This window comes from Asterias rubens, chromosome 11, assembly GCF_902459465.1.
Source record: "Asterias rubens chromosome 11, eAstRub1.3, whole genome shotgun sequence".
In the NCBI taxonomy this organism is placed as follows: domain Eukaryota; kingdom Metazoa; phylum Echinodermata; class Asteroidea; order Forcipulatida; family Asteriidae; genus Asterias; species Asterias rubens.
The window spans coordinates 4,591,337-4,617,702 of NC_047072.1; the positions used below are offsets into that span (position 1 = coordinate 4,591,337).

At 37.9% G+C, this 26,366-nt stretch overlaps 1 protein-coding gene across 1 annotated transcript in view; it reads right to left on the bottom strand.

Annotated features, from left to right (window-relative positions):
* Window positions 1-2,889: 2,889 nt before the first annotated feature.
* The window catches only part of LOC117297012 (HIV Tat-specific factor 1 homolog), a 46,687-nt gene continuing 23,210 nt past the window's right edge, over window positions 2,890-26,366 (bottom strand). Inside the window, exons 6-9 of the mRNA XM_033780133.1 lie at window positions 16,953-17,042; window positions 15,148-15,227; window positions 14,017-14,312; window positions 2,890-3,405 (exon numbers count right to left, since the gene is read on the bottom strand). Coding sequence (XP_033636024.1) covers window positions 14,054-14,312; window positions 15,148-15,227; window positions 16,953-17,042 — 429 coding nt within the window. The 3' untranslated portion in view covers window positions 2,890-3,405; window positions 14,017-14,053. The remainder of the gene's footprint in view (window positions 3,406-14,016; window positions 14,313-15,147; window positions 15,228-16,952; window positions 17,043-26,366) is intronic.

Consider the following 26,366-nt stretch of genomic DNA (forward strand, 5'->3'; position numbering starts at 1 on the left):
TTAAGACTCTTTGCCAGTACTGTATTCACTCTGCATATCTTCAGGTTTAATTCAGTTATCATATAAAACTATACATTGAATGCATATTAAGTTTTGAGTCATCTTTCAGCAACAGGTTGTGTAACTTTAAAAAAATTCCAACAGACCCTATTACATAACACCAACATTTGTGTAATACATATACATGTATGTGTCTATGTTCTATTTTCAGTCTTGAAACTTTCATTTGTTTTGACCAACTGTGATGATGATGTTGTGTTATATACATTTTGGTTACCCTTGATGATGGTGTTGTGTTATATACATTTTGGTTACCCTTGCACCAATGTGTGTTAGCACTATATACTATAAAGAAAAACCATAAACACATTACTTGGTAGGGATTCGAACCCACAACCTTTGCAATTCTAGAGCAGTGTCTTACTAACTAGACCACCGAGATAGCTTGGTAGCTAGAGGCAGTTCGAATGCTTTGTTTTAGCAGTAGGTACGATGTACCACAATGAGTTACAATGTAATAGATGAAGGTACTGAATGTACAGTGCTTACACACATCGGTGTACAGGTAAAACCAAATTTAATATTCTTTATCCCCGATCCCGTCTGCTTCACCAGCTCTCAGACCCAGAGTTCAAAACTGTATGCTGTTTAACTGTGAAATACACTTCATCATTAAGTGCATATTTTCCTGCTGAGAAGTACTGGGCCAAAATTCATAAAGTTCTTAAGCAGAAAATTCTGGTAAGCAAACTTATATTTTTAGGGTAACCTTTTTCTGCTAAGCAAGTTTTCTTGTGCTTTACAAGTTCTGTGCTTACAGGCTTCTGCTGAAAACCAAATGTTTTACACAGCTCAAGAAGAACAGAATGATGTGGTTAGTAGCTCCTTGAAATTGGGCCCCGATTTGTCAGAATAGAAACCTATAATGAAAAGGATACCAGTCAGAGATGCTACTTGTAATATGTTGTTTGGGCAGGAAACCTTAGTCTTATACATGTAAGCATAATTTTTGTTTGTGCTTAGCTACTTAATGAAATTGGTCTTTAGATATTTACAGATTATGGAACTAATGAGTGTATTTTTACAGCCAATGTTATTAAGTTCTTAGGTATTTCACCAATAGGTGAACATTATTTCCAAGTTCCAAGACTCTAGTTGGATTTAAAACTTTGGGTGGTGGAAGTATAAAGCCTGGTTCATACTTCCCGCGAATGCGAAGCGAATTTGACGTCACAACCCTCCTTTCGCACCAATATTCGCAAGTGAGTTGAACAGAGTTGAACTACTGCGAATTATTCGTTACGAATTTGAGACGTCAACATTCGTATTTACGTTCGCATTCGCAGGGAGTATGAACCGGTCTTTACTAAGAGAGGTTTGCAATAAAACCATGTTAGTATTTCTTTGGAGTAGTGTGCTTACATGCTTCTGCTGAATTCACATGGTGTTACTGAACATCTCTCTTAGTAGGACTCAAGTATCAAGAAATATACTATACGAACTTACAGGTGGCTCAGTTAGTTTAACCAAGTGCTTATCTGTGATGGCTTTATTTTAAAGGCAGTGGACACTTTTGGTAATTGTCAAAGACCAGTCGTCTCACTTGGTGTATCTCAACATATGCATAAAATAACAAACCTGTGAAAATTTAAGCTCACTTGGTCATCAAAGTTGCGAGATATGAATGAAATAAAAACTACCCTTGTCACACGAAGTTGTGTGCTTTCAGATGCTTGATTTCGGGACCTCAAATAATTCTAAATCTGAGGTCTCGAAATCAAATTCGTGGAAAATTCCTCCTCCTCTCGAAAATTACGTTACTTCAGAGGGAGCCGTTTCTCACAATGTTTTATACTATCAACCTCTCCACATTACTCGTCACCAAGTAGGGTTTTGTGTGAATAATTATTTTGAGTAATAACCAATAGTATCCACTGCCTAGGGAAGGTACACGTTTGGTAATTACTCAAAACAAAATATTAACATACAAACTGACCTAGTAACGAGCAATGGAGAGCTGTTGATAGTATAAAACATTGTGGGAAACGATTCCCTCTGAAGTAACGTAGTTTTTGAGAAAGAGGTATTTTCTTAATAAAATAATAAAAGACTTCTAGCTAGAAGTCTTTTATTATTATCTTAAAGCACACAAATTCGTCCATCAAGGGTGTTTTTTCTTTCATCATTTTCTAGCAACTTTGATGACCAATTGAACAACAAATTTCACAGGCTTGATATTTTATGATTATGATGGGATACACCAATGTGCGAAGACTGCTCTTTGATAATTACCAAACGTGTACCTTCCCTTTCCACACAGATGGTGAGAGCACTTCAACAGCTTCATAAATAGTCCTGTCCTCAGCTTGATTTTACAAAAAGAGCTAAAGGTTGATCCAGGGCCCTATTTCATAAAAGATGTTCAGCAGAAAATACTGCTTGACATATTTCTTTCCAAATAAATGTTGTTTGTTTATGTATATACATGTATGTAGTGAGGCACCAGTCACAACATTGCAAACTTAATGTAACTTGATTCATCTCTGCAGTTTATCAAGTTTTTGTGCTTACAGACTTGATGCAAACGGCCCTCAAGTAATCAATCTTAATTGCTAAGCAAAGAGTGATGTCCATAAACAAATCACTATTGTTCTTGTTTTTGAAAACTTGACCACTAATATGAATAAGTAGCCTGTACAGGGTTGCTTCATGTACATGTATACCTTCACACATGAATAAGTGACCAGCTGATTCAACCTTGTTTCCAGGGGTGATCCATCCCATCGCGCCATTTTTTCCCAGCATGCCTTGCTCGATCATAACCCCTGGAATTGGCCCCTGGAATTGGCAAATTTAAATGTGCTATATGCTATAATGAGTGTACATATTCATTATTCAATGTTTTCTACGTGCGCACGCATGTCTTTCGTCTCAAAGAATGTTTTTGTTTTTAAAAACATGTTGTCATCAAAAACGCGGGCATGATCAGCATACAAATATCTTAAAACTACGCGCGCACGTACTTGACATCTAATGCATAACCAATTTTCGGTTGGTACATGTACATGTACATCCCTTCCAGGGGTTAGTGACGAGATGTATCGATACGGCGCGCTGCCCATAGTAGCGATGCTGCAGTTGATCTGAATGTAGATACAAGGTACTGTTTACTAATTCACACAGAAGTATAACAAAATAAGGAATTTGGAACTAACTTTCTTTACTCCTGTAAAAAATATGTACAGGCAGGCTTTTTAATTGCTGCCAATGATGCACCCAAATGTTGAATGACCCCAGATTGACCTCTGTGACCCGAGTTGACCCAAGAAACCAAACAAGAAGAAACTTCAGTCCATCTTCAGCTGGCTATCTCAATATAAAGCAGTGTCAGGAAATATTGAAAATCTGCAAAATAAAAAATACAAGTTTTTAAAACAAATGATTGAATTTTTGTTATGATGCCCAAAAGAAATGTTTCAGGCAACATTGAGGCACCCACTCATATTGTATGCATAATGAACACTATGGCAGCACAATAGACAATCTTCTAGCTGTTACTCACTAACCCGAAACAAAAGAAGAACAAAAATGAAATATGAATGATTTTTCGCCTATCTGGTTGTGCACCTGTAAGCTGCCGCCTTGTGTGATATGGCTTTTACACAAATGTATTATAACTACTGTATACTGAGTCGTTCCAGAGGCATAAAAACTTACTTAGTAATGAGCAATGGAGAGCTATTGATAATTTAAAATATTGTGAGGAACAGCTCCCTCTGAAGTAATGTAGTTTTTGAGAAACCAGGTAATTTCTCACTCAATTACTATTAAAAGACTTCAGGCATGAAGCCTTTTATTATGCATCTGAAAGCTAACAAAATTTGTGTAACAAGGGTGTAGTTTCTTTCACTATCTTCTTGCAACTTTGATGACCAATCGAGACCAAATTTTCGCAGTTTTGTTATTTTATGCATATTATGTGCGACACCAAGTGAGAATACTCATCTTCGACAATTACCAAAGGTGTCAATAAGGGAAAAACCCAACCCAAACACACACACACATACTTCTCAGGTGGGTTTACAGAGAGATAGAGCTGCCAGCTCCCAGTCATTCTGCAAAAAGTTCCCCCAAAACAAACCAACAAAGCCAAAACAAACCAATAAACCCATATTGAAAAAAATGAACAATCTTCTTGACTATGGAAACCTTTTCCCTCTGGAATGTCATTCTAATTATCTTTCTGACTGCTTTACAAAATCTCCCGATTACATGAAGATGCACATGTTGGTACATTCTAAAGTCTTTGTGTTTCTTTGTTTTGCTGTACTCTTTAAACAAATATTTGCTGTATACATGTAGGGTATCGGCCATTTCAAAAAGTAAAATTTAAGGCGTCTTAAGACTCTTTAAAGCTACCCTCAAACAAAATTTAAGACTAAAACAAGTCGTAATAGTTAAATAGCAGGACAGTTCTTTTCAGAACTGAGAAGTCTCCCGAACCTCCAATTATCTACTCAATGGCAGTAGAATAAAGCAAGACAGTTCCCTGAGAACAACTCTACCTGGCAAGTAGATACACACATGGTGTTACCGCAAACCAAATATACATTGATACCTCACCATGCAATGCCTCAAATCCTAAAAAAAAACAAGTCAATTAAACGGGGAAGCAGCTATACCCACTAACACTTGATGTACATTTTAAACAAGCAAACTTAATTCGGCTCTCTTGTTTAAACATCAAGTTACTTGATTTAAAGTTTTTAACAGTTTTTAACGCCTTAAGTTTGGACAGTCCAACTTACGACTTTTTAATAAACCCTGCAGGAGTTAATTTTTGCCAGTCCAAGAACCTTTTTTTTTAACAGCAAACAAATTGTTTTGTCTTCTTACATGTATAACAGGTCTCAGATATCTCCCTGGGGGGGGGGGGTATTTTAAGGGTTCAATCAAAAGAACCCTTTAGATGTTTACAACATAATTTTTCAATATTTCCAAGGCAACCAGTTAAACAAGTGTTGAGAAAAATTAAATTATAGCCCGAAGGAGGTTTGAAATGTCAATGTATTTACTTGATTATACACACCAACCCAACAGCACAAATAGCTGCAAATAACAGGATGAATAGGAAACAAGATGAAGTGCTACGTTTTCAGATTTGGGAGGGAAACCCCACATGGGGGAAATCGCACGCGATCGGTTTAGACTGAAAACCCAATCCGTGTGTAATGCTCTGGTATAAAAATAATGATAGTAACAGTGGCTTCTTATACATGTATAGTGTGAATATCCATCACTAAGTGATGCTCAAGGCGCTTTAACTGTAAGAGTTTTTCCTGCAAGGTATGTACAATGTACATGTATGTGGCACTACTGTTTGAATTATGAGACCTACTCCTCAGCACCAATGGTGTCCAAGGTGCTGTTTCAGCCAATCCAGCCAGGAACACTGGTGAATCATTCATAAAATCCATTTTATTGGGTTTTCTTTTCTTAAATTTGTATTACTATGTATGACATTATTGTTTTATCATGCAGACGACCCACTTCTGTCAAATTTTGGGGGCTAAAAACTTCTAAGACAAACCATTTTTAATCATCAAAAAGCCCAGTGCATACTTCCGGCGAATGCGAATGCCATACAAATTTGGACGTCACAAATTCGCAACGAATAAATCACAAGAGTGGAACTTTAACTTCTGCGAAACATTCGCTGCGAAAACAGCCATGTGACTACAAAATTCGCTTCGCATTCGCATTTGCATTAGAAGGAGGTACAACATATACACAAAAGTCTTATTTAGGCATAGTGAATGTACAGGCTACTAACAAGGTACTCAGGTACCTGAACAAAAAGACATATTCAGAGAGTTTTGGTAATTATGACACTGATTTATGTAGCACCATGTGGGCTAGGGCGTCAAGGTGTGTGGTGCTTGCTGTGTTGCTGGTCCCGCTGGAAGAGGAAGACCAAAAGCTAGATGGACTGACAACATTCGTGCACTTAAAAGAAATAGCATGCATGAGCTAACGACATCAGCTCTGGACAGAGGGAGGCTTTGAAAGAGTTTGTTTCTCGGATCACCACTGGCTGTGAATGCCGTATAAAAAATAATAATAATATCAAAGTCTTATATAGCGCACGTATCTACCAAACAAGGTACTCAAGGCGCTGAGTATATACAAATTTTCAGAAAGATAGGTTATTGCAGTGATGTATTCTGAGACCCAATTAATTAGCACCTTATAATGTATTTACAAGTTGCTACGGCGCATACAGCAGCCATAACCAGGAACACCAAGTTGCTACGGCGCATACAGCAGCCATAACCAGGAACACCGGGGCAAACTCCTACTCTTTTAGATAAGTGTACTGGGTTCTTTTACATACGTTACACAACACATGGGACCAACGGCTTTATGTCCCATCCAAAGGACGAAGCAATGACTATGTGTCTTTCTTTAGGACACAAAAGTCACGGCTGGGGATTCGAACCCACACTCTGCTGATCAAAAACACCAGTTTGAATTTGGTGCTCCTCACCACTCCGCTACGACACTTCCATTGGACTTGAAGAGAGAGAGAGTGTTGAATTCAGCAGGCACTGTACGGGGGGCAAACTCTAGCAACAAGTGTTACTTCCATGGGTTCTTTGTGCCTCCAACACAACACACAGGACCTGTCAAGTGCCTTGTACTCAATGCCTTTACTTACATGTACGGTGTAGGCGTCCAGACCAGGACTCGAACACACCCTCTGCTGATCAGAAACACTAGAGCTTGTGTCCAGTGAGCTTGACCACTCGGCCAAGCCAAGCCACAATTCATAAATTCATCAATGTTTTTAGGCTGGATATTGACTGGAGAGTCAGGAGATCATGAGATTAAACCGGTGGATTCAAAGATGGCTTCTTTCAGATGCAGACTTTATAACATCCCTCCATCTATCAACAGTTAGACATAGAGACCTCTCCTTTGGTACAAAATTTCATCTGCTCAGATTATTAAGGTCATTAATGTCAATTTCAGATTCGTAATGATCGAAAGGTCAATTCATGAAAAATGTGTACAAATTTGAAAACAAAGTATTTGAATCAATAAATGATTGTTTTACTTAGTAAATGAAAGTTTCTTTTCGCCAAGCAAATACTGAAGACCGGTCTTGATCAATACACACCCTTTTCTGGAAGCTACAAAATATGCAATAGCAATTTTATCAAACCCATACAAATTGCACTAATGACCTGACCAGACGAGATCTTCACGAGCAATGCCTTCAATTAGAGTGTTTTTCCATAACTTCCAAATGATCACAAAAAGTAAGTCATAAAATATAATTGAACAAGGCTTAACAATACCAATATTAAAAAACAAGAAAACACAGAAAAGAAAAAAAAGATATGAGGTAGATGTTAGAAGTCCAAGGACTTTTAAAACACTCCCTTTAACCCACCCCCTTCAGCTATATATTTTGTTTTCCATACTCCCAAGTTCCAAAATGAACACAAAAAGTAAGTCATAAAGTATGATTGAACACCAAGGCTTAAAAACAAATAACAACTTTTATAACAAGAACACACAGAAATAAAAGAAGATTTGAGGAAGATATTAGATGTCTGAGAAATTATGAAATACTCCCTTGTCCAATAGTGTCACCTGTTTTTCATTGTTTTTGTTAAATAATTATGAAAAGTACTTGTATAGCGCACAAATATTAAAGCAGCTACAACCTAGATGGAGGCGCTTGGAAGAGGGAATAATATAGACTGTTAGAATCAAACCAGTTCAGTTTGGCGAAGTTTCTTGAATGTAGAAGCTGAGGTACATGTAGATGCTCTGTAGGGAAGATCGTTCCAGAGGCGAAGGCCATTACTTGTATAGCCAAAGTCTCCTACATGTCCTAGGCTGATAGATTTGGAGCAGGGAGTTGCATTCAAAGTGAATGTGTCACTAACATAGATATATGTAGAATATAATACCTAGATCGGCCGCGCATACATACGCGCCATAAGCCGTACACAAAAATTTCTGGTTCTTCATGGACGCACTAAAAGTCACATGCTAGTGGTGACGCACAGAAAATGAACATGGGAGATACAGGCCTTAAACAACTATGGATGCGCTAAAAGTCACATGCTGGTAGACGGTGAAAGTTTGAAATAGGCCAATGGCGGCGCCCATGCCAGAACCTGTGTATGTATGTACGTGCAGCCGATCTAGGTATTGTATTCTATATCTGTGGTCACAAATTGATCTTAGTCTACTGTCCCTGTGAAAGAATGATGTGAGCCTAGACATGTAAGTTGGAGCCTTGGAGTTGATGGATTTCCAGATGATCAGGAGGATTTAGAATTTGACCCGTTGTTGGATGGAGAGCCAGTGCAGTTCATTAATACAGCCACCTCATTTGATGGTAATTAATGTTCATAGTTTGATTGGATGGCGTGCTCGTTAAAAACTCATTAATGGCACAGAATATAATCTACCAAAACTGGATGATTTTAAGTGAGGTAGTCGAGGTTGATAAATAGGACACTTATCCTGACCTTAAGTGAACCCATCACAAACATCAAATCACAAAGAAAACCCCTACACCAGGAAAAAGAGACTCTTGGAAGATAAACGATGCCCCGCTCCAAAAGAGTATCGAATGATCATTTCCCACTCAGAAATTAAATTCTTCCAACTCATCACCAAGATCAAAAAGAATCCCCCGCAATCAGGACACTGTTTCCCCCGCGCTGCCTGGCCCGGCCGCCGGGTAGACCAAAGCAGGGGTCACATACCACACAACCTACCAGGGGTGTACAACTAAAGAAGCCCTCATCCCCCGTTACCAATGCTCTTGAATTCATCAAGGAAGCTGGTGATTTACAACCAACGCACACGTGCAGCTCACTGAAACCAACTCTAATCACTTGATTTACACAACCCTTGCCCAAGCCCAGACAGGCCGTTTTTACTCTCAGTTCTAGCAACGTGGGTTTAAAGCTCGCTGAGGGCTGTGAAACATTACGAGTCCCTCTGGAATGGTTAGGGTTTTTTTCGGGGGTGGAGAGGGGGGGGGGGTGCTGTGAATTGACGGAGATTAAACGTGGCATTTGATCCGCGAGGGTTTTGGGAGTTCGTAAAACAAAGTTGGAATGAAGTGAGCTGCTATGATATGCCATGAATCAATGAAAAGTTTGTCAGAAATCAATGGAGACAAATGTAAATTTGTGCAGGGGGCGGGCGTAGACATACATTGTTCAGCACCAGGCCTACATGTAATACTTCACGGAGGCAATGAAGGCGATTGCATCCGAGCCCACTTGTCGATGCCTTGGTGCCCTTGCAAGGCTCCAGTAGAAATCAGCTGAGGTCTCGAAATCAAGCATCTGAAAGCACACAACTTGTGCGACAAGGGTGTTTTTTCTTCCATTATTCTCTTGCAACTTCGATGATCTATTGAGTTCAAATTTTCACAGGTTTGTTATTTTATGCATAACTTGAGATACACCAAGTGAGAATACTGGTCTTTGACAATTACCAATAGTGTCCAGAGCCCTTAATGGTTTACAAGGTGCTGAGGCACAACATGCCGCCAAGCAAACCAGGAACACCGGTGGGGCGAACCCCTTCTCTTTTAGATAAGTGCACTGGGTTCTTTTATGTACATTACACAGGACCAACATCTTCATACGTCCCATCCAAAACTTTCTAGGTTTGACTCTGTTCCCAAAAGTTGATCTTTAATATATTCCGTTGACAAGCCTGTCAGCAACCACTTCTGTATGACAACAGTTTATGTAGGGCACACTGTACCTGATACCAACAAATACTCCAGCATTCCTTGCATTTTGTCACCTTTTCGGCAATAAATCTTAAAAAGTTTAGAGTTGAAACCTGAAGTGGTATTAAGGAGATAAAGTCTTTTTTCAAAGTGGTACCCATTGAGATGCCATTAACAGGGTGACTAGATGCAAAGCTCGGATGGTTACCAGGGAAGGGTCCAGGCCTGAGACTTATTGAAGGCAATGGAGGCGATCATTGCCTTGGTGCCCTTGAAATGCTCCAGTAGAAATTTACAATTTCCTCATAGGCTGTGCCCTTTACAAAGGAGAAAATGCCCTGGTGCCCTTTCCCTTTCAAAAACAAAGCATACAGGCTTGGGTCATATTATATTGTTTGACCACAATGTAAGCATGTCCTTAACAAGTTAGCTCATTTCAGCTGCTGATGATTAGCATTCCAAATTATTATTACTAAAATTATTATTACTCCATCGACTACAGAAAAATATTAAGTAAGTGTCAAATTTTCATCGGGATAAATATTGTTATTTGGTTTTATTATACTCGGATGGGCTGTATACTTTCCCCGAGTCTTGAGAAAATAAACACAGGAATATTACTTGTGAAACTGAAAATAGCCACATTAATACAAATTTTACCAGTCAATTAAGACATCTTTAAACATCTCTATTAAAAACGCTGCCTGTGTGCAACACTTTCTGGTAATGCAAGGTTCAGCACAAACTTTTATTGAGGCATTATAAGTGGATTGAGGTCAAAGCTGTAACAATTTATATTGGATAAGTGTGGGCCCAGAGATGTAAATGTGCAATTGTACATGTATGTCACAGATGTGTCAATTTGGTAGAAAGGAATGTTTCTAAAGGTTCTGGGTCAGGAGCAGTTGAATAATTCGGCATTTTTTGTTTCATTTCTTTTGTAAACGGTAATAGAATACTTTTTCAAATTAAATTTTTAGCCTTTAGAAAATTGTTTTTTTTTACTTCCATTTTTATTCATTTATCACTTCTAATTAATTGTACACAAAAGAATAATAATAGTAATAAAAAAAAAAAAGAAAAAAAAAAGAAGGAAATTGGACTCGAACGGCTGTCTTTTCTTATTTCCCGTCGAGAAGTAATTGTACCAAGTGCATGCATCTGATTTTGTTCTTCTTGACAAACTCCACTTTGAACAACCTTAGCATTTCTAGGACATAATGTCACATTGGCCAAACCTCCCTCAGGTTTCAAGCCCAAATGGCAAAGGACAGAAATATGAAACATTCAACAAAAGTTAAAAGATCATGAATAATCCCGGATGGGTCATCAACGATACCCATGGAGGCCGGGATGGAGGGTAAGAGAGGTCCCCTGGTGGTGTTTAGGGTAGGCCATGGTTGTCCAGAATTGGTACAGACAAACAGATGTTCTAAGGAGATAATTTATCTCTTGGATGTTTTTAGTGAGAGGTGATGGTGTTAGTGTATTGGGACGATACATCAGGGTGAAAGTGAAGGCTGACGTGCCTGAGGAGCTGACGGCTGAGATTCAGAGATGAATGTTGTCAATTTCATCTTTGATGTTCACTTCAAAATTGTTTATTTGATACATTGATTGGAAAGATCAGTTCTGGAACAGAAAATCCTCCACCACGTCTTGACTTTACTGAATGAGAGATCGGTAATATCATAACTAAATGAATTACGGTGATTTTTTAGGGGGCCTTGATTTAAACCATGTATTACATCTTGATACCACCAGACCACAGAATCTTTAAGTCAGTGATGGAGATCAAAGGGTGGTGAGACTGAAGGAGATTAAAGTTCGGTGAGACCGGAATTGAAAACTAAAAGGGTGGTGAGACTGAGAATGAGGTTGAAGGATGGTGAGTTTGTGAATGAGATTAAATGAGTAAATATCAAAAAGGAAGCGAGGTTAACAATAAGGTACTTTACACTACAGAGTGGTAAAAAAAAAAATAAAAATTTCAAGATGGTGGGATCATGGAGGAGAGACTGACTGAGATTAAAGGGTAGTGAATGAGGTCCTAGAATGATAGACAAGAATGAGATTAATCAGTGCTGAAGCTAATGACATTAAAGGGTGGTTAGCTTAGCAAATTCATGTAGTTGATAGCTTTACATGTATGTGATTGGGGACTGGTGTTTTGTACCTGGATTGAATGCAGTTTAGACACCCTTTAAAAAGCCAGGGGTCGATTTCACAAAGAGTTAGGACTTGTCTTATCTCGAGTTAGGGCGAGTAAATCGTCTTAACGCGGATTAATCATACGGTCCGCATGCTACAGTGCAGGGTTGAGACTCGTCCTACGTAAGTCCTAAGATTAGTCTTAAGGTAGGAAGAGTTTTGTGAAATCGACGGCTGGTGCCGAACTCCACTTTAACCAGCTGAAACTCATTGTGCTAAAAACTGTACAGAATAAACCTCCAACCTCTGATGTCATTGTTCCTGTGCTACTTCCCTGTGGGAGAACCCTAGATAGACCTTTTACACTGAGTTGTCTCAAACATGTCAAATTAACCAAGTTTCGGATGCTGATTTACACTCGCTATATTTGCCCCAGCAGGCACCCCATACATCCCGTGGGATGCACACTTGACATTGAGCTTCGGGGTGTACTGATTCTCTGGTAGTCATTAGCCAACACAGTTCAAAAAGCCATGAATACGCACCAACAAATCAAACCATTTGTGTCACTCAGATTAACCGAATGTGAAAATGTGTTCTTTTACGAGCCTAGTATCATGTTGAATTTGTATAAAAAACAAGACTTTATGAGATTTTTATATAAAATACTTTTATAATGGAACTTGTTAGTCCGCCCTAAAACAAAGGCTGCACATCCCATTTTGATAAGAAGCAACAAAGAAGAAAACATTAGCTGTAATGATTCAGGGGGTAAAGGTAGGAATTGATATTCCTCTTAAAACAGTCTAGATTGTAGGATTGGGGGGGGGGGGGGGGGGGTGCACCTCGCATGGAGTGTGGGGAAAAGCTGTTGGAAGGGCTCTTTGTTCGACATCTTAGCAAAGGTTCATTTAGAGTGTATGGGTGGACTAGTCCTAACTAAGGAATAGTCCTAGGAGATATTAAAAACTAAAGGCTAGTCCTAAGTTAGGATGAATTACATGTACTCGAGATAAGATTAGTCTTAACTCTTTGTGAAATCCATCCCTGGTTTCCACTCAAACATCCTGATGGGGGAACCTACATCATGTATGTGTTTGGTTATAAACTGGTAAATCTGTAGAAAAATAGTCGCTACAGACATGAGATCTACATACAGTCTTTGATAAACAGGTAGCAATTAAGATATGACTATGAGATCCCTAATTTAAGGGGGGGGGGGGGGGGGGTTAGGCAGCTAATAGAGACATAATATATTGTAACAACCAGAGAATACTGGTAGAAGCATCAACTTGTCAAACCCCTGGTTCTTTTCAGAACTATTAGAACTCATAAAGAGGGATTATGGTGTGTCCGCAAACTTCACTTGAAAAAAAAACCCTCCTAAAATCAGGAAAAAACACAGATCAAGACACCACAGACCTGCACCAATGCTCATTCTCTCTTCACAGTCCCTTCTCCATATCACTCAACCAATGCACCGATAGACACTCCCGACATAAAATTCTTCAGAAACCTGATCGGCCATTTTAAATATTCACCTTGACAAAACTAAAAACCCAGCCTCCAGGCTCTGGGTCGTAAATCCGCCAACAATTTTTGGACAGCTATTCAAGCTTTCCTAACCATCAATTTCGCTGCGATAAAAGAAATGCGTGTTCCTGGAGTCAGTTTAGGACTTGATGACCGATGGCAAGGGGGGCTATTTAGGGATGGAGGTTAAAGGGTAGAGACAAGCATGATTGACCACACATGTGGGGGCTAGCCCCCCCAATCAACACTTTCCAACCTTCTTTTAATATTCTACCCCAAACTCAAAGCCTGTCTGGGGGTGTTAGACACTGTGTTAGAGTTGGCTGGTACTCTGTTTCTGCTATGCAAGTTTGTTTCTGTGCTTAGCAAGTTTTTGTGCTGATAGCCTTTATGAAATTGAGCCCTTGGGCCGGTTTTAGTATCACCATAGTAATTTGTATTGTAACACCTCACTTTGCTTAGTAATTAGACGTGATTTGCACTTAGATCGATCCTAGCTCTATGTAAAATTGAGCCCTGATCAGTTAAATCTGGCTTCAATATGAAAGGATACGTACCTTAAACATGAAGACTGTGCACCAACCAGCGTTACACTCAAGTTGCATCCACAGATTCGGTGTTACTTGTTGAATTGCTCCCTGCTTTCTGAGTTTCCTCCGGCTTACTACTGGATTCAACACCCTCCTCGCTGCACTTAGTAGTATTGCCTTCTGTTTTTTCTTTCCCTTTGTCACTTTCGAGGAAGTTCTCCCATTTCTTGAGACGTTCTTCCCGCTCTCGGTCGGTTTCCTCTATCCTGAAGTCTGTCACGCCATCCCATAGCTCGCAGCTCAGTTGCCGCTTAGCAAACCACCTAATTGAACAAGCAGAATTGAAACTTTGATAAACCGCATTTGGACATGTATAGACTGATCCATTAGGTCCTGCCCAAGGCACACATGTAAAAACAAAACACGTTAGCCTCTCCAATGCCATTCTGCACAACTCAAGCTGCATGCTTCCTTCACAGAATGTATGCCATTCCACAGTTCAGCTGCAGCTTTTTAGTATGACTGAGCTCCGTAAGATTGTGTTGCAGGGGTGGAAGTGACAAAAAGGGACTTTGATTTGGAACTGAGAGTTATAGAAGAAATATATTTCTAACTAGTTGTAGATAAACTGGGATGTGCCTTGTTTACAATGAAAAGTAAGGAGGAGAATTTAGGCCAAGTGTCTTTCAAATTGTTCACCTTATTTACTGGGTTTTCTTTTGGCGTACATCAATGTATTTTTAAGAAGACATTGTCTACATGTACATTGTGTTTCTCCACAGTGCAAAAATTTCAACAGTTCAAATGTATCAAGAAGTAACCACAATGGAAACTTACCTGGGTAAATTTTTAACAATGCTGGGTTGAACAAAGAAAAAGTGACATGGGCGGGACTTGAACATATGCAACCTCTGAGTAATGTGCTGGTGCTCTTACCAACTGAGCTATATAGGCCTCATGTCGGCGGTCTCCCTATTTTGTCGATATATTTGTTAGGGCTAGATACTTTAGTTGCTGGAGCACCAAAATGTAAACCTGTAGGTCACAGGTTCAAGTTCCATTCACGTCAATTTCTGAAAAGAGACCACACTGCCTCCTTTCAGAGCCAGCACTCTTCCCCAAAGTTACAAACTCTAGTTATTTCTGGTTTATTCTCACCTGCCGTTGAGGGCTGCCACACACAGATCAGCAAATTCCACATCTTTAAACTTGACGGATGCAACCCCGTCAGGATGCCTCTGAAAATGAATTAACATGAAAAAGGTTCATAAAAAAGAGCAAAGACAAAAGCCCAAAACATTCTTCATGCGAATGCGAATGCCATTTGCATCAGTTGACCTGTAGCTCAACTCCTGCGAAACCTTCGCTGCGAAAAACAGCCATGTGGCTTCAAAAAATGCTTCACATTCGCATTCTCAGTCGCAGGAAGTTTCAACTGGGCTTGACTCAGGGTTCTCTTCAAATGCACAAGCTAGTAAGTTTGACCAATACACGCACGTTTCATGTTGACACGTGCACAAACATCAAGAGCAAACCGGAAATAAGTGGACGGTGTGCGATAAAACCCACATGCAAACACGCGTGGAGGTTGTTGCGATAAACATGTTTTGAAAACAAGTTAAATAGTTGTTGGTATATTAATGCGTATACATGTTCTCCAGTGACATTACTGTCTGAGTTTAGATAAAAGTCTCAAATTTCTTCACTAAAAACTTCGGCTGAGAGTTAATACCTACTAATGTAGCTTATGGAAAGATTGTTTTCCCTCTAACATCTGACATGACCAGATTAAAATCAGTTCTGCAATTTTCAAAACATTCCCATTCGCAAATAGATTGTAAATTATACATTCTCCTAGAGTTAACCCTAGCATGTGTGTGGCCCACGGTATTTAATAGGACAAATAAAGGATAGAGGACACGGCTGTGTTGTTGTTCTTATTATCACGATGTTTATTCTGTAAGTAGAAGACGAAGGAAAGGAAAGCTGTTTACGCGTCTTCTACAAGAATATGAATGACTTTTTGATTAATAAAGGCTAATGCATATTTAGGATATATTTAGATTTAATAAACAAATCAATTAAATTAAAAGGAAAAGGTATTGCTTAAGGCAGAAAACAAATAAAACAAGATGGCGCACAGTTCCCGCCAAAAGCTTGCTGGCGGGTGCCATCTTGAATTATGTGACTCAGTCGACGATAGAGACATCGTAAGTCCAAATAAACAAAATGGACAGACGTTAAAATTATCACGCTTGTGTTGTATATTTACTTAAACATTATTTACAACGAGAGTACGAGATTAAACTGAATTTCGTTGCTTTTCCTGCATATCTCAATATACAGGAAAACATCTTGCAAACAATAATTATCTACAAACTAACGATAAATCACAGTAATATGTACAAGGTAACTCTATTATACATTTGCTCTAGTCACATGTTGAATAAATAAATGAAATAAAGTTATAAGCATAATATATGAAAATAGAAAATCTTTACCTGTAAGTAGAAGACGAAGGAATGGAAAGCTGTTTACGCGTCTTCTACAAGAATATGAACGACGGCGAAGTATAGTGCGCCGCCAACGGTGTGAAAGCTGATTTGATTTTGGGGTGATTTGCATATATGAATATTTTTAACCAATGACGTAAGTCTACAATATATTTTTAGAGGGGGGTATTATTCATACCGGTGACATGTGCATAAATCACAACAGGGTTGTTGGAACACACATGTAGGGTGCTGGAAATTTAGAGCAGTCACCACTTTTTGCATGAAAGTGAAGGTTTTTTTCTAATAAAAGTTAAAATGTCACAATGATCTCACTGTACAAAGTAAAAGTTGTTATGGCTTGTAGGACTACACAATGTGCTTATACACAAAGCACAGAGAATTCTGTGGTAAGCAGAGTCATGAAATCGGACTCTGATCAGAAAGTGAAGATAATAATTCTAAACTTACATCAAAGATGATGACTTTCTTGACTTCCCCGTATTTGGAGCACTCAGACTGTAGGTCATCCTTGATCTCATTAATAACCATAGCATCCTCCTGGAATGAGAAGAAAAAAAGAAGTAACAGTTAGGGTTGGCTAAAAAAACCAATACATGCTTAGTAGAAAAAGATTACTGGCCAAAATACAATATCACATTTGCCATTTGTGACTGGCATCCTTTGGTTATTTTCTATGAGTAGCTCTAGGAAATTGGGCTAAGACAAATTGTACGTAAACACAATTGGAAGTCCTGCTCAAAATACTGGAACATTAACATGCCTGGTCAATACATTGTATGGCAAGCACAGTTCATGTACTGCAAACACTGTGCAACACTTGACTTCCTCTATTAAAGGGAAGGTACACGTTTGGTAATATTGTCAAAGACCAGTGTCCTCACTTGGTGTATCCCATCATAAGCATGAAATAACAAATTTAGGCTCAATTGGTCATCGGAGTTGCGAGAAAATGATGAAAGAAAAAACACCCTTCTTAGACGAATTTGTGTGCTTTCAGATGAGAACAAAAGACTTCTACATGTTCTAGCTAGAAGTCTTTTATTATTTTAATGAGAAATTACCTCTTTCTCGAGGGAGTCTTTTCCCACAATGTTTTATACTACCAACAGCTCCCAAACGCTCGTTACCAAGTCATTTTTTATGTTAATATTTGTTTTGAGTAATTACTAAACGTGTACCTTCCCTTAAAAAGAGGGACCAAAGGTACTGAAAATCATGCTCGCAATCTCCCTTTCCCTATTTATTTTTCACAAGTAATGCTTTATAGTTTTTTGGAAATTTTAGCAATTATATTTCTCGGGAGTTAAAATCTCAAGCTTTAAAACAGATTCACAATGTTTTTTTTGTTATTTTTCACTATGCTGATTAATCGTTTAACACCTTTCACTGATTGTTATTTCATGTCCGTGTTTGATACTGGTTTTTGACAATGTAAGCAGCAGGTTTTGAAACTATATTTAGGGAGTGGAAATGAATTTACCCTTCAAGGAAAACAATGAGGCGCTTTCCACCCTTACATATTTGCCTCAAGGTTATTCTCCAGACATTCAACAGTGCAAATCATTTTCAATTGAGAACAAAACACTGAACAACTACTGAGCTTCATTTTATGGGACCCTTTTTCTCTACCATAAGGGACAAGGTTAACGTAGGAGTAAAAAACAATCACACTACATGTACACTGACCAGGGAACCTACTGCCAATTCAGAAAAAGAAGAAAAAAAAAAGGGGGCAATAAAAATATCCAAATGAAACAGGGAAATCAAAATGGTTATCTTTCATCAATAATTACCGCTGGTAACCGTCCGCACTGTCATAACTAATATATGGGAGACACACCTGCTTAATAAATCTCAACCAATTACTAAGGCAGCGACACATTTACTGTGTTGGGTTATGTCGAATGACGACGGGTAACAATCAGTGTGAGCGGGACAAATGATATAAACCGGGGTCCCTTGTCAGATCCTGACCATGGTTGAGAGAAGATGTGAGACATCTTTAAAGACACTGGACACATTGCTAATTGTCAAAGACCAGTATTTTTACTAAGTGTATCCCAACATGTGCATAAAAAAAAAATATATGTTACAATTTTGAATCAATAGATCATAGAAATTGCAAGAGAATAATAAAAGCAAAAACCCCCTTGTTGCACAAATTTGTGTGCTTTCAGATGCCTTATAAAAAGGCTTCAGGCCTGAAGTCTTTCATTATTTGAGTTAGAAATTACCTCTTTCTCAAGAACTATGTTTCTTCAGAGGGAGGCGTTCCTCACATTCTTAATAATCAACAGCTTTCCCTTGCTCATTACCTACATGTAGTAAGTTTTTTTTGCTAAATTGTTTTTGAGAAACTACCAATGGTGTCCAGTGCCTTTTAAACTTGTTGTGAGGGTTGAGGAAAGGTTTCGGTTTGGTTTTAGAAAGAAGCAAAATTACACACTATTTACCTCTGGGTTAAATCAAGTTCATTTCATTTTTTGTTTATTCTATTGTTTAGCCAACGACTCTCACAAAAGCACTGTACTAGCTTACAATGTAAAAACACAACAGAGAGAACAAAATGAAGGACGTTTTAGTTTAAGGTATGTTAAGAAACCCCTGATAATTTTTGGAGGAAAAACCTACACAGTCAGGTAGGGACTGAAAATCCAAACAACATAGTTCCCCCGGTGGGATTCAAACAGGGGTCCAAAAAGTAGAAGGGGAGGAAAGATACCACTTTGCCAACCTGACCATCCAAACAATATTATACCCGTGGTACACCATGCACCAGTACATGTGATAAGTTGTAATCTGTTTCATTAAATGTTAAAGGGAAGGTATATGTTTAGTAATTACTCAAAACAAATATTAACTGACTTGGTAACAAGCATTGGAGAGCTGTTGATAATATAAAACAGTGTGAGAAATGGCTCCCTCTAAAGTAGCATAGAGTTTGAGAAAGAAGTGATTTCTCACTAAAATAATAAAAGACTTCTGGCCAGAAGTATTTTATGCCTATTTATGTATTTTTTCACTCAGCATTTTCTCGCAACTTCAATGACCAATTTAGCTCAAATTTTTACAGGCTTGTTATTTTATGCTTATGTTGGGATAAACCAAGTGAGAAGACTGGTCTTTGACAATATTACCAAACGTGTACCTTCCCTTTAACTTGGTATTTAAACTCTCGTCAATTTACTTGCAATTTGAAAGATGCAGCAATTTGTAAATTTTTAAGAATAAATAATAACTGAACTGCCATTGATACCAGAATAGAATAAAAAAAAAAAAAAAAAAAAAAGTAATATACAGTACTACAGGATTGTTTAAAACACTATTTATCATCACCTATCATAATAGCTTGGCACAATTACCAAATCATACTCGTCTTCATGAACGTATGTCTCATAAGAAAATAAATAAAAACTATGATTTTGGCTTTCTCCGCTTTTGAGACACCAATTAAAGTTTGGCCTTCCCACCCCGTACGGATAAACACACAAACAACTTCTCTGGAATGACAGTTAAACTACATCTGTGAGCTCCGCCAACAACCGATGGACACAACACAAAGCAATCGGCCTGTTTATATGTCTTAACCGGGTGAAAACTGACGGGTGCTTTTCAGCACAGCCTGGTGCGGGGAATGGGTCGACAAAGAGACCAATAGCGTCTTGTCATCACACGTCAATTAATCCAAATCTACCCACCGGTGCTAGGTTTAATATGATCGGACTTAAGATGGAGCTGTTGCCACAGTCAGGTTGTAAGATTTCTAGCAGATTTAACTCCCTTTACGCCCCTGAAGGATACAGGGTGATGAGAGTTGGCTGTCATACTCCTCGTCATATTTCCCAGTTCTTATTTCTTTCTCTTGACGGCGGATTACAGCGTGAATTATTTCCAGATTTTGATTGTGGCCTTCGTCTTTTGGGTGTAATGACAAACATGTACAGGGGGGTTGAATGGAGGCAGTCAGCACTGATTGAATACAGTAACAACTTACTTGTGTAATCAGCGGGGTTTGATTTGGTAACTAGTAGACCAAGCAAAATAACTTTGAGCTGCTTAAAAGCAAAAAAAATTCTGCTTAGCAAAAACGAGTAGATTACTTGTGTACTTTGTTATCAGCAGGGCTTCATTTGGGAACTAGACCAAGCACAATTTCTTTGAGCTGCTTTAATTTCAAAAGAAGAAAATACTGCTTAACACATTTCTTGCTAAGCAAAAATGAGCAGGTCACTTGTTTAATCAGCAAGGCTTTAGTTGGTAACTAGACCAAGCCCAATCTCTTTGAACTGCTTAAGTAGGAAATACTGCTTAAGACTGGGTTGCTGTAAAAATCAAAGAAATTTTTGAAATGTTGGCAGACTTCAAAAAATGGATTTTGGCAAAACTCCATATACGAGTAGGTATGGGTACACAAAACACAAAAATAAAAATAAAAGTTATATCAGACATTGGTTGCCATGGTTACGGCCAAAATAAGATTTTCAGCAAATTTTCCAAGTTTTTACCTTTTTTAAGTGTTGAAATATAGGTGAATTGAAAGTACTGGTACGTCTAAAGGGGAAAACATTGAAGTTTTTCTTTCACACATATTGCACAACCATGTTTACTCTTTTAGAAAATGTTTTTAAAAATTAAGTGTGCGATCAACTTTGGATCGAACCACTATTTCAAATAGGGGTGTTTTTGTCTTATTTTCTAATAGTGAAAAATAGGGGTATTGAATTGGGCCATAAGTCCGAAAGTGGCACTTTGTGGGTTATGACACTTTTATAGTTGGAAGATAAGGTACCAACCTACATAAAAATGCAATAAAATGTTTTGGTACTTTAAGTGCGCGAACACAGTTTTGCCGGAAAGTTAGCACTTTTGCAGGTGAAAAAACGCAATAAATGACCAAAAATTATACATTATTGATAGGAAAATATCAAGTATTTTTTTTTCTTTAAATACCTTTTGGGTGGAAGGGCTTTGAGGTGCATTAAAAAAAACACTTTTGAAATAACCTCATAGCCCGTTGCCATGGTAACAGCTCATTTTGTGTTTTGGAAATGTTTTTCTGATTTTTTGTCTCAAAAACTGTATTTTAGCATAAAAAAATTATGCAGCTCCACCCAGCCAATGCGCATATTTTTTTTATATTTTTTTTTATAAAACCTTTCACATCAAAACAGCGAGTCGTCCTTTGTTTTACTTAATAATTTCTTTAACTTTTACCTATGCTATTTTTAGAACAGCATTAGCGCATGTCTTTAGAAAATTGCAAAATCAGCATTTTTTACCCTATTTTTTGCCCTCTAAATGACAATTTGCCAGGGGTTTCAGAATGTTTTCCTTTCAGTTGTATTTTGGGCCAACATTGGTCCTTCCATTTTGAGAAAAATCTTTTGAGAAAAATACAATTGTATCCTGTTGTAACAGTACAGCCTAAAAAAAAATACATTTTGAAGTTGTTTTCTTCAGATTAAAATAATAACATTAATAAAATTATACTTTTATTTTTTAAGTTTTCCATCAATCCGGTACCTTTCATTAGCACCCTGTAGCCTTGTGGACTACCCAACATTGACCAAGAATACTTTGAATGACCTAACTTTTGGATTTTATACCCCCCCCCCCCTCCCTTGCCCAGCCCCCAAGCATATCAAACTTTGTTGACAATGCATTACAAAGCGCTGTGAACAGCGCTTTCCTTTGTTGAAAGTCCCTTTTTAAATTCCAATTGCACATCATTTGTAGTAGGAAAGTTTGTAGTGTCTTCAGTTTCCTTCAGAGAATATTTCCCTTTCGGTTGTGATTGGGCGAATTATTTGTGTTTTCATGTCTGGGGAGCACAAATGGGCAACTGTGACACTCAAACATGGTAATATTTGCAAAAACATGATCTAAATAATTCTCTAAAATGGCATTTCTTACATGCTGAACAATGATGTTGATTGAAAAAAAAACCAGGATTAAATTAAGCAAAGCAACTTAAAATAAAAATATAACTCTCAATTGTATACAGTGTATAGTTCGAAGACTCTTTCCCCAGCTAATTCGGCTGGTATAGTGTTATCCGGCTTTGTTCCATTAAAGGCAGTGGACTCTATTGGTAATTACTCAAAATAATTATTGCACCAAACCTTACTTGGTAACGATTAATGGGGAGAGTTAAAGGTATAAAACATTGTGAGAAACGGCTCCCACATTGTTTTCGAGAAAGAAGTAATTTTCCACGAATTTGATATTATGCATATGTTGAGATACACCAAGTGAGAAGACTTGTCTTTGACAGTTACCAATAGTGTCTAGTGTCTTTAAGGAACTTGGAAATTAATTGATTTTCGTAACCATTAATTGTACAGTCACTGATTATGTGATGCCTCTGCACAGCGTTAAGGACGTGTAAGACATTTTTGATAGTTCAAACGAAGAGCTGTGAACGTCCATTTGTCAAGAAAATTGAACATTTGATGATTGTAGCTGCTGTAGCCAAACGTAAATGACCACAAAAATACAACAGAATGTCTTTGTGATGCATGTTTATACAATTGAAAGTTATACAGAGATGCCAACATTGAACTTTAAAAAAGAGTAGCATCTCCCAAAAGTTAAGGGGGAGCGTGGCTTGGGCTCCCTAAACCGATCTTTCTATTACTCTCTACAATGCTAATTAGCTCATTTTCAGGCATTGTCGTGAAATAACAATTACCTCTTTATGCACCACCAGAACAGCTACAAATGTTTATAATGGCCAGTGAAAAAAAAATCCCTCATCTTCTGACTTTGTTTCAAAAAAAAAAAAACATAACAAAGGGTGGCCTTACTTAAATGTTTTTGTTTTAATGGTCAGAAATGCAACAACAAGCTATTGGGAGAGAGAAAAAAAAAAAAAAAAAAAAAACGTGTCCGGATTTTGGGCAAAAAATACGTGTCCGTATTTTGGGCATTGTCTGGACGTCGGCGCTACATTACTAGTAAGAAAACATGGAAACTGTCTAGCTTAGATCTCACAGGCCACTCAGTTGAAGGTATTTTTGTTCAGAAGGTCTCCTTTTTTGTCGCCATTATTTCTTACTTTTTGTGCCAAGCTTCGATGAAGAACATGTACAGACAGCGCGGGCACAATAATAGTGGATACATGAGGAATGAGGTTACTGTGACACGTTAGCTCACACACAACCTCATTCCCCACGCACGTGTGCACTATTCCCCATGGTGTAATAGAGATCAATGGGTACGATCTTGCAGCAATGCACTAGCGTAAAAATACTCACCGGCCAGCCAGCGGGGGAGAGGGCACGCAACAATCATTACGTCGAGACACGTATATTGTTCGAGTGAATTCGCCGCTATTATTCAACACTGCGTTCTTAAATTAAAAGTGTTTTTTCTTTTCTGTTACAATTATTTTGATATTTTCTTAATTTTTATTTCCACTTAATAGTTCATTCGTTGTTTGCATGTATTGTACGATTTAATACAATTATATTGGGCGGTTGTTTGGCGTGTTTTTGCATGTATTGTACGATTTAATACAATTATATTGGGCGGTTGTTTGGCGTGTTTTATTGAGTATTATCGTAGCGTCGTAGTCACGGCTCAAAATCGTATTTGCTACGCCCAAATCGTGTATGTTGGTATCTCTGGTTATATCTATATACTTGTAAGTTGCTTGGCTACATTATGTGCCTGTGTTTTCAATCAACATCATTGTTCAGCATGTAAAAAGTAATTAAAGAGCATTATTTTTTCATACGATTATGAAATTTGCTAAATACATTTTTTTTCAAAAATGCATGAAGTTTCTGGCAACACTGCTCCACAGTTCAAAAAATACAAAAACTTTCTTTTTTAATCTGTGATGCATGTTTATACAACTGAGAGTTAGGTTGCCATAAAATGCTTTATTATATTATTTTGTCAGTCTTCAATCATTGTTCAGCATGTAGAAAGTCATAAAAAGAGCATTATTTTATAACTTTAAATCTATACAATTGCCAACAAGCATGAAGCTCTGGCAACACTGCTCCCCAGTTCAACAAATACCAAAACATTTTTTCGAAGTTCCTACAGACCAGTATCTTGTATTTCAAGCCTTGTTGAAATAATGGTATGTTTCTTTTTGAAATAATGGTATGTTCCATTCACAATTAACTGTACCTGTGTCAGGTGCATTTTTGGAAAGACCAGGAATGTATATTTAACGTATTCAGTTGAGAGGCAGGTGATTTAATTTGGTATTTACACAGTGTAGCTCTCAACTTTGGGTAGTTTTTACTTATGAAAATAGCTAAATTGTTTTTAACCGTTGCCATGGCAACCAAAGTGCGGATGCAAAAACTATGCTTTCTTTATACACTTTGGTTGAAAGAATTAACATGTGCAAAGAGTAAACAAGATCCTTTAAAAAAAAAACTTATTTTTTTGGTTATACAATTTGAAAATAAACACCCTTTTCCCCCAAAAAGCACGAAGTTTGAGGCAGCACTGCTCCCCAGTACAACAAACACCACACATTTTTTATTTTAATTCCTACAGACCAGTATCTTATCTTTCACGCCTAGAAGCAAAACTTTCCTAAATATGCTATTTGGGACTTCTGACAATTTTAGCAACCCCTATATTTCCCAAGTTGACTTTTCCTCAAAACACCCCTTTTTTAAATAATGGAATCTTCCATTCACAATAAACTGTACTTTTGTAAAATGCATTTTTGGAAAGATTAAGGATCTATAGTTACCATATCCAGCTGAGAGGTAGGTCCACTATTAGGTTTTCACACAGTGAAGCCATCAACTTTCAGTAATTTTTACTCATGAAAAGTACTAAATTAGGTGAAAAATGGTAATTTTCTACTTTTGCACTTTCACATTTTGGTTGATTGCCTTCACTTGTGCTAAGTATAAACGAAATCCATTTTTGAAAGTCTGCCACCACTTCTTTGATTTTTACAGCAACCCAGTCTTAACAATTTCTGCTATTAACGCAAAAATGAACCAGATTTTATGGGGTTTTGTTTTCAATTGAGCAGTTCACAGATGACGCCTGCAGAAAGTCTAAACAAGCTCCGTTTCTTACACACAATACATCATAGCTACAGGTAATCATAATGTGTGTCAAGTACATTTGTACCTGGACAACCATAAGGGTACCTACATGTACATACACTGCATAGGAGTGACCGTAACACCAGTTAAGTAAGATAAAGCCAGATCATGGAATAATATTATTGGAGAGTGGGGCAAGATTTTAGCCAGGATTTTGTAAAAGGTGGCAACATTTGCTGGAAATTTAAAAACTTGGGGGGGGGGGGTCCAAATTATTCACTTTATACAATTCACTTCAACATTTTTAAGGGCCTTTATGTAAACGACAGAAAGATCAGGATGTCTTAGTTTAGAACAGGGATTTTGAATTAAGAACAGGGTGTCCAAAGAAGACACACACACGCACACCCCTAAGGACCTATAAACAAACAGTGAGCATGACAATACGTACATGTACGTAGCTACATACATGTATACATGTACACTGATACAGGGGTTGGTTTCACAAAGATACATGTAGTCCTAACTTAGGACTCTTCAGGAGTTATTAACAACTTAAGGCCAGTCCTAGATGTAAGTAACTCATCCTAACTCAAGATGAGACTAGTCTTATACTTTTTGTGAAATCCACACCAGGTCACACCGACATGTACACTGGAAAGATCACTTAGCAAAATGGACGGCAACCATCTTGGGAAATCATTCTATCCCTAAAGAAAAGTTTTTCTGAAGATAATCTATCTCTTAGGATAATCAATATAAACCACAAGGGAAGCTGACTGGGTAAATTTTGAAATGATTTTTGGGGTTGAACAAAGAATTGACTGGAGTG